The sequence below is a fragment of the Medicago truncatula genome, chromosome 3 (genome assembly GCF_003473485.1).
Source record: "Medicago truncatula cultivar Jemalong A17 chromosome 3, MtrunA17r5.0-ANR, whole genome shotgun sequence".
In the NCBI taxonomy this organism is placed as follows: Eukaryota; Viridiplantae; Streptophyta; class Magnoliopsida; order Fabales; family Fabaceae; genus Medicago; species Medicago truncatula.
The window spans coordinates 15,445,040-15,459,611 of NC_053044.1; the positions used below are offsets into that span (position 1 = coordinate 15,445,040).

At 36.1% G+C, this 14,572-nt stretch overlaps 3 protein-coding genes across 3 annotated transcripts; all 3 read right to left on the reverse strand.

Annotated features, from left to right (window-relative positions):
- Positions 1–605: 605 nt before the first annotated feature.
- Positions 606–2,183, reverse strand: LOC112420104 (uncharacterized). Its single transcript, XM_024778739.1, has 3 exons — positions 1,864–2,183; positions 1,474–1,816; positions 606–1,391 (listed from the first exon to the last, which is right to left on the reverse strand). Exons 1-3 carry the CDS (start codon positions 2,181–2,183, stop codon positions 606–608), a joined length of 1,449 nt encoding a protein of 482 aa, XP_024634507.1.
- Positions 2,184–5,076: 2,893 nt separating this feature from the next.
- On the reverse strand, positions 5,077–13,398 carry LOC112420105 (uncharacterized). Its single transcript, XM_024778740.2, has 2 exons — positions 12,272–13,398; positions 5,077–5,545 (listed from the first exon to the last, which is right to left on the reverse strand). The coding sequence occupies exons 1-2, from the start codon at positions 13,396–13,398 to the stop codon at positions 5,077–5,079; spliced, it is 1,596 nt and encodes a 531-aa protein (XP_024634508.2).
- A 366-nt stretch (positions 13,399–13,764) lies between these two features.
- LOC112420106 (uncharacterized) lies at positions 13,765–14,442 on the reverse strand. The gene has a single exon (XM_024778741.1). The coding sequence runs from the start codon at positions 14,440–14,442 to the stop codon at positions 13,765–13,767; it is 678 nt and encodes a 225-aa protein (XP_024634509.1).
- Positions 14,443–14,572: the final 130 nt, after the last annotated feature.

Sequence of the window (14,572 nt, forward strand, 5' to 3'; positions counted from 1 at the left end):
GTCGGGTCTATACCGATACTCGCTTAGGTCTTGAAGGCGTAGCTCTACTCAGCTACCCTTATTAAGACGTCAAGGAAAGTCTCTAACGGATCAATCCGTATAACGTAGATTTTCCTAAGGGTTGGGTCTATACTGATACTCGCTTAGGTCTTGAAGGCGCAGCTCTACTCGGCTACCCTTATTAAGACGTCAAGGAAAGTCTTTAACGGATCATTTCCTATAACGTAGATTTGATGTATCCTGCAGGAAAATGGCCTTGATTTAATATTATATAAAAAAAAGGTAGAAGAACATTACAAATATCCAACAACTATTGGCATAATGCCTTCATTTAGAGCTCTACTTCTAACATACTAGACGACTATTGGTATAACGCCTCTGCTCTTAACATACTAGGCTAGCCATAATAAAAATAAACATAAGATTTGGCCATTTCCCTCGATTTGCTCCCCTTAGCTGAAGTAATAACGAAGGTTCGCTGCATTCCAAGTGCGTGACACCTTTTTTCCATCCAAACGCTCCAAACGGTAAGCTCTTTTTCCCACCTCGTCTTTCACTCTAATAGGTCCTTCCTAGTGTGCGTGCAATTTCCCTAGGTGCTCTACTCATGGCCTTTTCCTCAGCTCTAAGTCCCCTTGCTTAAGACTTCTCATTCTTACCTTTGTGTCATACCTCTGTTCTGCTCTTCTCTTACAAGCTTCCTCCTTCACTTGAGCTCGCGCTCGAACTTCTTCCTGGAAGTCTAAGTTGTTCAGTAGGTTACTATTGTTCACTTCTTCCTGTGCAAAAAGGACTCTTGCGCTTGGTTCCATGACTTGAATTGGAATCATAGCATCTGATCCATACACTATCCTGAAGGGAGTTTCCTGTGTGGATGAGTGTGGGGTGGTGTGATATGACCACATTACCATTGGTAACTCCTCTACCCATAGTCCTTTGGCTGCCTCCAATCTCTTCTTTAAACCTTGCAAAATTACCTTGTTTGCTGACTCAGCTTGACCATTCGACTGTGGGTGCTTGACCAAGGTAAAATTAAGTTTTATCCCCCATTCCTTGCAGAAATTTGCCATAGATGAGCTAGCGTATTGAGTTCCTTTGTCAGTAACCAAAACTGCGGGGAGACCAAAATTGCAAATAATCTTCTTCCAATAAAACTTCTTGATCCTATCTGCCGTAATAGTGGCCACTAGCTCAACCTCAATCCACTTTGTGAAGTAGTCCACTGCCACAATCAAAAACTTCAACTGACCCTGTGCTAGAGGGAACGGACCCAGGATATCCACTCCCCATTTGAAAAAAGGCCAAGGCGAAATCACTGAACTTAGGTATTCAGGATGAGCTTTTAGAAAATCGCTGACACTTGTCACACTTCTTGACGTACTTGGAGCAATCTTCTTTCATGGTCGGCCAATAATATCCTGCTCTAAGTACTTTTGCTGCTAAGGCTCTTCCCCCAATGTGAGTTCCACATACCCCTTCATCGACCTCAGCTATGACATACTCGGCCTGCTGGGGAGCTAAGCACTTCAAGTGTGGGCTAGAGAAACCCCTTATGAAGAGTTGATATGCGATAACAACAAACTTGATTGCCCTTTTCTTTACTTTAGACGCCTGTTCCTCCTCCATTGGAAGCTGATCATCCTTTAGATAACGAATGATATGTCCCATCCATGACTTGAAATCTTCTGTAAGAAAAAGAAATTCCTTCTGCTCAATACTTGGTTGTTTCAAAGTCTCTTGAATCACTGATCTATTATTCCCTTGTCGCTTGGTGCTAGCCAACTTAGCCAACAAGTCTGCTCTACCGTTCTGCTCTCTAGGCACATGTAATATTTGAAACTTACAAATTTTTGAGTTAAGTACATGACGCTCTCGAGATACATCAAAAGTTGAGGGTCCTTTGTTTGGAAGTTTCCTGTGACCTGCCTGAAGACTAGCTGAGAGTCACTCTTTGCCTCCAGCTCCTTAACTACTACTTTGAGAGCTAAACGCATTCCGGCAAACAAAGCTTCATACTCAGCTTGGTTGTTACTTGATTTGAAGTCAAACCTTAAAGATTGCTCTATTAACACCCCGTATGGTCCTTCCAACGTTACTCCTGCTCCGCTTCCTTTAAGGTTGGATGAACCATCTACCGATAATACCCATTTAGCCGCTTCCATGCTTCCCTTTTCTGCAGTCATTTCTACAAGGAAATCTGCCAAACTCAGACAATTCTACCGACCATTCTATCATCCTTCCTGCCAGGTCTGGCTTTTGCAGTACTTGCCGAATTGGTTGATTAGTCCGAACTATTATAGTATGACTTTGAAAATATGGTCTCAACTTCCTAGCTGATGATACTAGAGCTAATGCGACCTTTTCAATCTTCTGATATCGTACCTCCGCTCCATGTAGCACTTTGCTCGTAAAGTACACTGGTTTTTGCTCCTTTCTTACTTCTTGAACTAACGCTGAGCTGCAGGCATGCTCAGATACTGCCAAGTAGAGTATGAGGGGAGCGCTTAGCTTAGGTTTCACTAGGATGGGTGGGGTTGTCAAAAATTCCTTTAGCTTTTGAAAAGCTCCCTCACACTCTTCCGTCCAACAAAAATTTTCATTTTTTGGCAGCAATTGGAAAAAAGGTAGGTTTTTATCAGCCGAGCATGATAAAAACCTCGTGAGTGAAGCAATCCTCCCAGTCAGTTTTTGTACCTCCTTCGCATCAGTTGGACTCCTCATATCCATGATGGCCTTGCACTTTTCTGGATTGACCTCTACTCCCCTCCTAGTAAGCATGAAGCCTAAAAACTTTCCTGCTTGTACTCCAAATGAACATTTCTCTAGGTTAAACTTGATATCGTGCCTCTTAAGCAAGTCAAATACCTTGTTGAGGATGCCTTGATGATCATCTTATTTTGTCGATTTCACCACCATGTCATCTACATACACCTCGATCGTCTTGCCTATCTCACTCTTGAAGACTTTATCCACCAATCTTTGAAAAGTAGCTCCAGTATTCCTCAACCCAAATGGCATACCTTTGTAACAATAATTAGCTTTGTCTGTCATAAAAGCTGTCTTTTCTTCATCCTCTAGGTGCATTCGAATTTTGTTGTAGCCCGAGTAAGCATCCATGAAGCTAAGAAGGTCATACCTTGAAGTGTTATGTACCAGTTGATCTATGCTCGGCAGGGGATAAGCATCCTTGGGACACACCTTATTTAGATTAGTGTAGTCCGTGCACATTCTCCATTTTCCTGAGAGCTTCTTAACTATCACCACGTTGGCCAACCATGTGGGCTACTTTACCTCTCTAATAAACTTTGCTTCTACCAGCTTGTGGGTCTCCTCTTGTACTGCCTTTTGTTTCTCCATACCCATCTTACGCTTTCTTTGTTGTACAACCCTTGCCATTGGATCAATGGCTAGTCGATGACATATGAAATTTGGGTCTATTCCTGGCATGTCTTTGTCCGACCATGCGAACACATCTAGGTTTTTCCTTAGCGTACATTTCATCTCTTCCTCCATCTCTCTTGACAAGGTCATGCCACTCCTCCTTTAAATTCCTTTGTTTCTCAAGCTATCCTCGTACCATTTTCTGGCAGTGAGTTGATCTCCTTTGTCGACTCCCACACGACCATCTTCCAACGGATATTTCATACACAAGTGTGCGGTCGACGTAACTGATTCCAAGCCATTCAACGTTGGTCTTCCTAAAATGATGTTGTAGGAGGATCCTGCATCAACCACAATGTACTTTACAACTATAGTTTTTGCATTCTCGCCCTCCCCAAATGTGGTGCGTAAGTCTACGTATCCAATGATTTCGACTGATTCTTGATGGGATAAAACCGCAAGTGCACGGTTCTATCGAAGTAGTAAAAATAGAGTATCGTTCCGACAGGGAGTTATGAATTCAATTAACTTTAAATAATGATTAGATTGAAAGTTTAGAAGGTAGAAAGTTGTATTTTTGTTTAAAAGAAAATAATAATAAAAATAAAAGAGGTGTCTTGGGATTATTGGTTCATCTAATTGACAAGTCCTTCACAAACCAAACTATTAAACTTATAACCTTATGTTAGACCTAACTTCTAAAGACAGTTTCTCTTTTGTTCCTCTAGCAACCAAGCCTATTTCGCTGACTTGATTACTATTAGATTTTGGTCCTAAGTTGTAACCAAGCCTATTTCGCTGACTTGATCACAATTTAAAATCCTTGAAGTTCGAAACTATATGTCTCAAAGATTGTAAAGACTATTTTGCTGCCTTTACAATCTTTGTCTAAATTCACTTGTTCGAATATCAAAGCTCCACTTTCGTTTTATGAATTGATATTTGAGATGATGGATTAACAATTATCAAACCCTCCACTTTCGTTTCCACAGTTTGATAATGGTTAATTCATGTTAAAGCGGTGAATTTAGATTAGAGATTAGGGTTACATAAGATTAAGGTTTAAAGCTTGGTTTGATTAGGATTATGTCATTTAGACTTATCCAACAATCCCAAGACAAGAAGAAGTCTAGTCACTAACGTTCATTGTAGACATAGAAGAGAAGAAGAAGAAGAACATAAAATAAAGGTGAACTTTTATTCAAAGAAACAATTGTCACTTATTATTTCAGAGAACAAAAGATGAATATTTGTGATGGCTAGCTACTCTATTTATAGTTTACATTCGACTTAGAATCTAAGCAATTACATCACTAGAATGTTCCACAAGAAAACTAAAATAGAGTAACTTAGAATCTAAGCAAAAGCAGCAAAAGGGTATAATGGGGCGCGCCACTTTTATATTTTTGTACAAGATCTTCAAATTCTTTGCACAGGATATTTTTGTATGAGATATTCATATTTTTGTCCTCAATCCTTGCACCAGATATTTTTGTATAAGATCTTTTATATTTTTGGCATGAATCAGCTCCAATTCTCGTTTCTTTTGCTCCAAGACTCAATCTTTAGAATATTTGTTCCTGAAATATAATAACTTGCAATTGTAGTAAAAGAGTTCTAAAAAGGAAATAAACTTAAATAAAATAAACTCAAATATAAATAAAACAGACTTAAATATTATATTAAAATAGATAATTATTGACTCATCAATTCTCCAGCAAATCCTCGGTGCTCCCTCATAACCTCTTTGGGAAGATCTAGCTTTTTGAATACTTCCCAAAACAATACATTCGCCGAGCTACCTGTGTCTACTATTGTGCGTTTGATTTGGAAACCAACCGTGAATACATAGATAACTAAAGGGTCGTCATCATGAGGATACATTCCTTCAAAATCATTGAAGGTGAAAGCTAGTTGAGGGTGCTCTTTAAAAGCATACACTCCCACCATGTTGCAAGATTGGTTGGAGCGTGAATATCTTCTTCTGGCCGAGCTAGTAGACCCAGCTCCGGAAAATCCCCCTACTATAGTGTTGACCGTGCCTCTGTTGTTCCTTTCGTGTCCTCCCTCAACTTCTTTGTCCTGAGGCTTCTCCTTTCCACGACCTCGCTTCGAGGATCGACTTGAATTTCTACTGGGAGCAGTCCTTTTGTTATGGTAGCCTCTGTAACACCCCGTTTTCCCAACGTAAAAATTTCATAAATATCTATCAGAGTAAACAGCATATCACGGAATGTTACACTTCTAAAATATAATTAATGAGATAATTTAACTAATTATCTTTCCCAAAAATCAGCAACATATTAATTTAAACTTTGCAGCGGATTAAATTCATTAACATAGATAAGTCTTTGACACGCATGCCTTATTAAATCAATACGTAAAGGAATAGAAAATAGCCACAAAGATCCAATCCCGTTACGTATCAGAGCACCTAAAAGACACAGTGAGGGATAGCCACTCACAACGGCAAACACAGCGACCTACTCTCGTTCACCTGCAAGTTACTCATACGAAGAGCAACATTTCCAAGCAGAAGGGGTGAGATTTCACAAACAATAATATTAAACATATAATTCAACAATTATATTTAACAACATTAAAAACTAATCATAGATGGTAATATAATCATATAGTACTGTATTAACAATTTAAATCAATTTCGATTCATCATTAATTCCCTATCATGTTTTGTACATCAACATTTAGCACATAATATTCAAATCATAACCAATATAAATCATCACATCAATAAATATCAACTTTGTCATACAACATAATCATCATTTCATAATTACATAACAACACAACTTAATCATCACCTATTGATAATAAGCATATACAATATGACATAATATCACTTATCAAATAATAATCATATATAATATAACATGATAATCATTTATCAAATATACTCAAATACAATATAACGTAATATCCACTTATTAATCATAATCATATATAATATAACATAATAATCATTTATCAAATATAATCAAATACAATATAACATAATATTCACTTTTTAATCATAATCATATATAATATAACATAATAATCATTTATCAAATATAATCAAATACAATATAACATAATATTCACTTATTAATCATAATCATATATAATATAACATAATAATCATTTATCAAATATAATCAAATACAATATAACATAATATTCACTTATTAATCATAATCATATATTCGTCATAAGACAATAACACATGTTCATCATACACAACAATACATATTCATGATTATCATCATGGTCACATTCACAAACAACATCATAATAATATCTTAAATCAACTTCATGAATCATCAAATAATCTTTCATTAACAACTCAAAGTTAGAGAATGACTTAATCGACCACGACGCAACTTCAACTTAACAATGCAACTTAGACCTCTTATTCATCTTAGACCTTCTTGACAAAAATGCAACTACAACCTCTTAATCATTCATGTGGTACCAATCAAATCATATTGAGCGTAAATAGGCTCCCAGAGCATCAAGCCCTCTCCTATCTCAGATTGTGTATAAATATACATTACAGAGTATCAAGCCCTCCTGTAACACCCCGTTTTCCCAACGTGAAAATTTCATTTATTTAATCAGAGTAATTCACCTAAACGGAATGTCACATTTTTTTCTTAAAATCAAAAACTGTATAAATAACTATTTATCCTTTAAAATTCAATAACTAAAAAGTCTTTAATACTTCGCAGCGGAAATTATTCAATAATCAAAACAGCCTTTGGCACTAAAGCCTCTTTACAATTATGTCATAAAAATCCATTCTAAAAACATAGTCATAACTCTTCTTAAAACAATACGTAAGGAATAGAAAGACAACAATAAAATTCCCATTCCATTACGTATCAGAGCACCTAAGACACTTGAGCCACCACTCCTACTAATCAGTAATACCTGCAAGTTACTCATACGAAGAGCAACATTTTCAAGCAGAAGGGGTGAGATTTCACAAAACAATAATATCAAGCATATAATTCAATAATTATATTTAACAACACAAATAACTTCATCTATTAGCAATAATACTTCTTAATGTATAATTCTTAATAATCCAACTAACCTCTAATTATCATTTACTTTATATTCATCACATTATAAATATCATCATATAACACATATTAACCAAATCGTAACAAACATAGATCATCACATCATAGTCATAGTTCATATATAGCATAACAACATCTTAATCCTAATTCATATACAACATAACAACATCATTAATTCATAATAATAATTATTCATCAACATCTCATTATCAATTCATTAATAAAAGACAACTTATCAATTTAACATAAACATCATCAAGTACACTTAACAACTCATAGATATCATCATGTAATCATCATCGCTAATAACTTTAAAACAACACAATATAATCATCTCTTATTAATAGTAATAATTATCTACATCATAACATAAACATCTTCTTATAATAATATAACAACAACGTAACATGATATTCACTTAATAATAATAATAATTATATATACATCATCTCGTCATAATATAATAATATAATAACAACATAACATGATATTCACTTAATAATAATAATAATTATATATACATCATCTCTTCATAATATGATAATATAACAACAACATATTCATCTTCTTGTATTAATATAACAACAACGTATTCATCATCTTATGAAAATATAATCAACACATACTAACACCAAAATCAACATCATAAATCTTCAACATAAACATCTTAAACAATATCATCTTAAATATCATAGCATCTTTGATAAACAATTACCAAGTAATCACAACATTCGATCATCATCAATAACATAACATAATATTCACTTAACAATATTAATCATATATAGAACAACATATTCATCACTTAATAGTAACAATTATACACAACATCATAACAACTTAACAATATCATAACCATTATCTTAAACAACGTAGCAACATAACAATATCATAATCAATATCTTAAACAATGTAGCAACATAACAATATCATAATCAACATGTTAAACAACATAGCAATATTTTAGTCAACATCATATAATTCACATCGTATAATCTTCGTAGGTACTTCTTTAACAACACATGGGTAGAACACAACTCGACAAACTCATGGATGATAATTCATCGACAACTTAACAACTCATGGATGATAATTCATCAACAACGACCTTGACTCGACATATGCGACAATGCAACTTAGACACTTATATGCATGTGGTACCAATCGTCATCATAAGTATTAATATACTTTTATCGTGCGGAGGACAAAGCTCCTAAAATGTGCGGAGGACAAAGCTCCTAATCGTGGTGAGGACAAAGCTCAATGAAATGCTATGCATGGACTCTTAACAACAAAACACCGTAATCATCATAATCAACATATCATCATGCATCCAATAATTTGGAGCTAAACGTCATCATTTCATAATATATATATAGACATCATGCACTTAGTTAAATAATAGCAGTAGCACAGTCAAATCACACAACAATAGAGAGATATCAATATATCAATTGCAATTCACAACATAACAATATTAATGTGAAGCATCAACAACTTAAACATCAAACATCTTCCACATAAGGCATATAAATATTTCACATAACCAACAACAGCAACATAGGCGACACATAAACATCTCAGGATATAACAATATCAAATGATAATCAACAACAACTCATGCAACTTAGTTAAATAACAATAACAGCATAATCAGATCATATCAACAGCTTAATATCAATTCATTTTCAACAACTTCCTAATCATTCAATAATAATTCAAGTAATGCAATCAATCAATAAATCACATTATAAACAATTAGCATTTCAATATAGCTTCACAAATAACAGTTAACATCTTAGATAGGTCTCATTACTACCTAAAGTTTCATTCCTAATCCAATCAAACGACTCAGGTCTCAAATTCCTCAAAAGCACTCAATTCTAGATGTGCTCGCGAGGCGAGAGTTCTTACTCGCCATGGCGAGTACCACTCATCTCCCAAACTAGTGTTGTTCTGGGTTCAATCTGATCCTACATTCAATCCTAATCAATACTAGGTATGTTCAGGCACTCTAAGGCATCCAAGGTCCAACTAAAAAGGTCGAAACACAAAATCTAACATGCTCTCTGCCTTAGCTCGCGAGGCGAGGAAGGGTTGCTCGCCATGGCGAGTTGCACCAAACAACTCGCGAGGCGAAGGGAAAGGGCTCGCGTGGCGAGCGATGAAGGTCATCACTCGCGAGGCGAGGATCATCGCTCGCCATGGCGAGCGATGAACAGAAGCACGGGCAGACTACGGGTTTTCTCGAAAATCCATCAAACAACATGGTTCAAAGCCTAATTTCAATTCCAGAATTCATCTAAATCATTATCTAAGGTCTAAGGACAATTTCTACATCTTTTTAACAAGTTTCCACCGTTTAATCATCAATTCTATCAATTTGACCTAATTTCCGATTCTTCTTAAACTCATCCTAATTCATGTTAAACTTAACCATTGATTCACATACTTAATAAAATTGCAAAGTTAGTCTCACCCTTACCTTATAATCAGGAAATCGCAGCCCCTCTAGGTCTCTCCCTCTTCTCTTGGCTTTTCTCCCTTTTCTCCAAAAGCAGTCGTACGTACGTTATGTTTTTCTAAACTAGGTCTCTCCTATTTATATAAATCTTTAACCTACTTATTTTTCTCTTAAATCCAAATATTAATATTCTATTCTAATATATACATATATATAAAATATTTCTATAACAATAATAAATAACAAATATATCTCTATAACATATATATATTTCCATAACAAATCATTTATATTTCCATAGCAAATGACATATATTTCTACAACAAATCATGTATATATTTTTATAACAAATGGCATATATTTCTAGAACAAATCATACATATTTCTATAACAGATTATATATATTTCTACAACAAATCATGTATATTTCTGAACCAAATAACATATATTATATTTCTAAATCAAATAGCATATATATATATATATTTCTAAATCAAATAACATATATATATATATTTCTTAAATCAAATAACATATATATTATATTAATAAATATATAACATATATCATAACAAAATATCACTTATCAAAATAAATCATATAAATCACACAAATCATATAAGTATATTCTAAACTCATTTAAAATAATCAAATAATTAGAGAGGGCGTTACACCTCCCACATCTCAGATTATGAATATGCAATGGACTCAACATCCTAAAAACTTAACAACTTAGACATCTCTTATGACTCCAATAAATTGGGCCGACATCTTATAACTCAAACGACTTAAACCAACATTAGCATCTTAATGATATTAATATATCACATTAGCAAGGCAACAACATCATATAATTTGCAACAAGTCAACATCAACAATAATCATCAAATACATTCATTACAACTTCATATCATCATCATTCACGAAATGTAATATTCTCTCATTAATCATCAAGTAACCATATTCATCACAATAACAGAACAACATCATTCAATAATAAGAATCATCATATATAACAATTACAAATGCACGTCATCAACATCTCAATCATCAATCATAATTTCATGCAACATATATCCAATTATATAACATTATAAGTATCATCAAATCATCATACAACAACTTCACAGATCGTCACTAACATCAAACATATTCCTCATTACTATCCCCAGGTTCAACTCATAACAACTCGCGTGACAAAGATCGCATTTAACCTAAACCAGACATTCTGTCTTACAGGAGCTCGCGAGGCGATGGATATTACTCGCTATGGCGAGTTCAGAAAATGGCTATTCGCCTTGGCGAGTAAGCTGCTCGTCTTGGCGAACAAAGAATGGGTGCTCTCGGGAATTTTGACATTTTTCGCTCAAAAATCCATTTTTAAACCTTCCCAGGTCCAATCTCAATCTAAAACCTTGCCTAATCATTATTATACATATTCAGGCACTCAAAATCATCTAAGGTTCAACTTAAGGGACAAATCGACAAAAATCATGTTGACTCACTGGTCACACTCGCTATGACGAGTGAACTGCTCACTATGGCGAGCTGTAGGGTAAGGCTCGCGAGGCGAGAAGAAGTTACTCGCGAGGCGAGCGATGAAGCTCATCACTCGCTATGGCGAGGATCATCACTTGGGAGGCGAGCGATGAATGTTGGCTCGGGTAGAAGTGCAGTTTTTACGGAAATTCACCTATTCACATGGTTTAAAGCTCAAAACTAATTTCTGTAATCATTCTATGGATTATCTAAGGTCTGTAAACAATTTCTACATCAATCTAACAATTTTTCATCAATTAATCCCAAATTTCTCACTTTAACCCTAATTCTCAAATTCTCTAAAACCAATCCTACACTTGTTATTTACAACCGATTGAATTACAGAATTAATAGAATTGAATGTTAGTCTCACCCTTACCTTAGTTTGAAGAAATCGCAGCTCTCTAGGCTTTCCTCCATTCTCTTGGCTTTTTCTCCCATTTTCCAAAAACTGATCGTACGTACAATGTTTTTCTAAAACTAGGTCTTCTCCTATTTATATCTCCTCTTATCTATTTTATCTTATTCCACTTATACCACTAAAATCTCTAAATTCACAAAACAGCCCCATCTCAATAATTATTCTAATTTCAAATCTTATTTTATTAAACAATAAAATAAGTCACTACACCTCATTCTTATAAATCATCTCAAATCACCATAAATCACTTATATATTATATATATATATATATATATATATATATATATAATATAACTCACCTAAATAGCTCTTAGACTCAATTAAATAATTAAATAATTCGAAACAGGTGTTACAGCCTCCACCCCTTCCTTGAACGTACCGCCCCAGGTGACCCTCTTGTATCAACTTTTCAATGTGCATTTTAAGGGTACGACAGTTGTCAGTATCGTGTCCTTGTGTGCGATGGTACTCACACCATAATCTTGCCTCACTCCCCATAGGACGAGGGTTTGGAGGTGGTCGCTTGATAATTTGAGTGTTCATGACCTCCTTGAGTATTTGAGGAGGGAAATTTTCTTCCCATGGGTTTCTTCTGGTAGAGACTTCACGCTCTGGTCGGCCTCCTCGATCCAGTTGGGCACCTCTTGAGAACCCTTCTCCCCCTAGCCTTTTCATCACTCCTTCCCGACGATCCTCGTTAGCTCGGTCTCTGTTTCGTATCTCCCTGGATCCCTTCTCTCGTGTTATCTCCTCGGCTTCGATGTGCTTCTCTGCCCTCATCCGAATCTCATTCTTGGAATGTTCCTTGCGCAAAGTTAAAGCTTCACTAAAAGCTCCCGAGTTCAGACCCTTCTCAAATGCCATAACAAAAATATCTTCATTGGGCTCCATCACCATGAGAGTGGCATTGTTGAATCGAGCTAGATAGCTTTTCAAGGATTCTATGGGGCGCTGGCGGATATCGAACAAATCCGCTAATAGGAAAGGCTTCTCAATATTTGCTGCAAATTGGGCAACGAAACGGGTTGCCATGTCCTCAAAATTTGTGACTGATCTGGCAGGCAGCCCTGCAATCCACTTATGTGCTACACCCTTCAAGGTCCCAACAAAGATTTTGCAGCTCAACGCATCATCAGCTCCACTTATGAACATTTGTGTTTGGAAAGTCGAAACGTGACCATGTGGGTCACTCGTCCCGTCATACGAATCAATGGTGGGTTCCCGAAAATTACGAGGGATTTCCACCACTTGTATTTCCGCTGAGAATGGTTGGAACATCTTAGGCATCAATCTGGTGGTATCAGCTCCAGTGACATTGTTTCTTAAGAGCTCGAGCTGCTCCCTCAACTTCCTCTCTCTGGCCTCCATATGATGTATGAGCTCGCGCTCTCGATCTTCCAGTTGTTGTTTCAGCTCGACCTCCCGAGCCTGTGCTTCTACTTGCAAACGTTGATGTTTGTCAATTTGTTTTTGTTGTTCAACATTCTGCTCTTGAAGCTCACGCATTGCCTTGAGCAGCTGAGCTAGTTGGGCGTTGGCGTCGTCTTCCAGTTCGGATCCGGCCGCGCGTGGACTAGGAAGCTACTCATCCGTATTGGGTGCGTGGAGTTGAGACGCAATGATCGTCCGTACATGGCTGGCTTGACTTGAACAATCAATCCAGTGTTGACTGAAGTCGTGCTAAGCTGGCTTGACTTGAACAATCATATGGAAATGGTCTACCTATGCCAGTCCAGAGAGGATGCAGAAGCTTAAAGCAAAAAGAGATAGACTCACAACTGGTTCTTGTGTGCTTGGTGTTAGACGAGGATGTGGGTTTTTATATTGGGTTTTTCCTTGCGTTTTGTGTTTTTTTTTTTGAGAGAAAATAAATTATGTCATTTCATTAAAGATCAAATCACTAATACATGCAGGAATATCATCAAAGACCAGGAAGCTAGTACTAGATGTGGCTGTCTTAGCTAGAGCGTGTGCAACCTCATTCGCTTGCCTCCTAATAAACTCGACATGAGAATTTTTTAAGTATGTGTTACAGAAGTGGATATTACTATCCATAATAAAACCAAATTCGGTGACATCTCCATGACCTTTGTTGAAATAATCAGCTATTCTTTTAAAGTCAACCTCGAAATCAACATTTGTGAGTTGAAGTTCTTGTATCCACCGAAGTGCATGATATAAACCTAGAGCCTCCCCAACATCAATAGAGCAAAATGGATAAAAGCACATAGTTTTAGAGCGGACATGATTCCCATCTGAGTCTCGGATACACATTCCAAAACCCACTTTGTTTGAGTTATTTGGAAAGGATGCATCAACATTGCATTTATATCTACCAACGCTCGGTTTCCTCCATTGAACGTTCGTGTCCCCATTTTGGTGAGAAGAACTCGTATTGGAAGATGAATTGTCATGCCTTAAAGGAGCTTGCTTGCAATTAGCAATTCTCCAACCTTCTAGCAGATGTTTTTCTCTTTCCAGAATTGTGAAGGTTGAGTCTGACACTTGTTGCCAAATTTTTAGATTCCTAGCTTTCCATATACTCCACATTATGGTAACAATATTCTCGATTTGAGCTGCAGACAAGCTTTGTAGTAAATTGAAAATAATATCAGGGGCATTATCAAATTGGTGTGTGGATGGGGAGATCATATGCCAAAGATTTGCAGACTGCCAAATA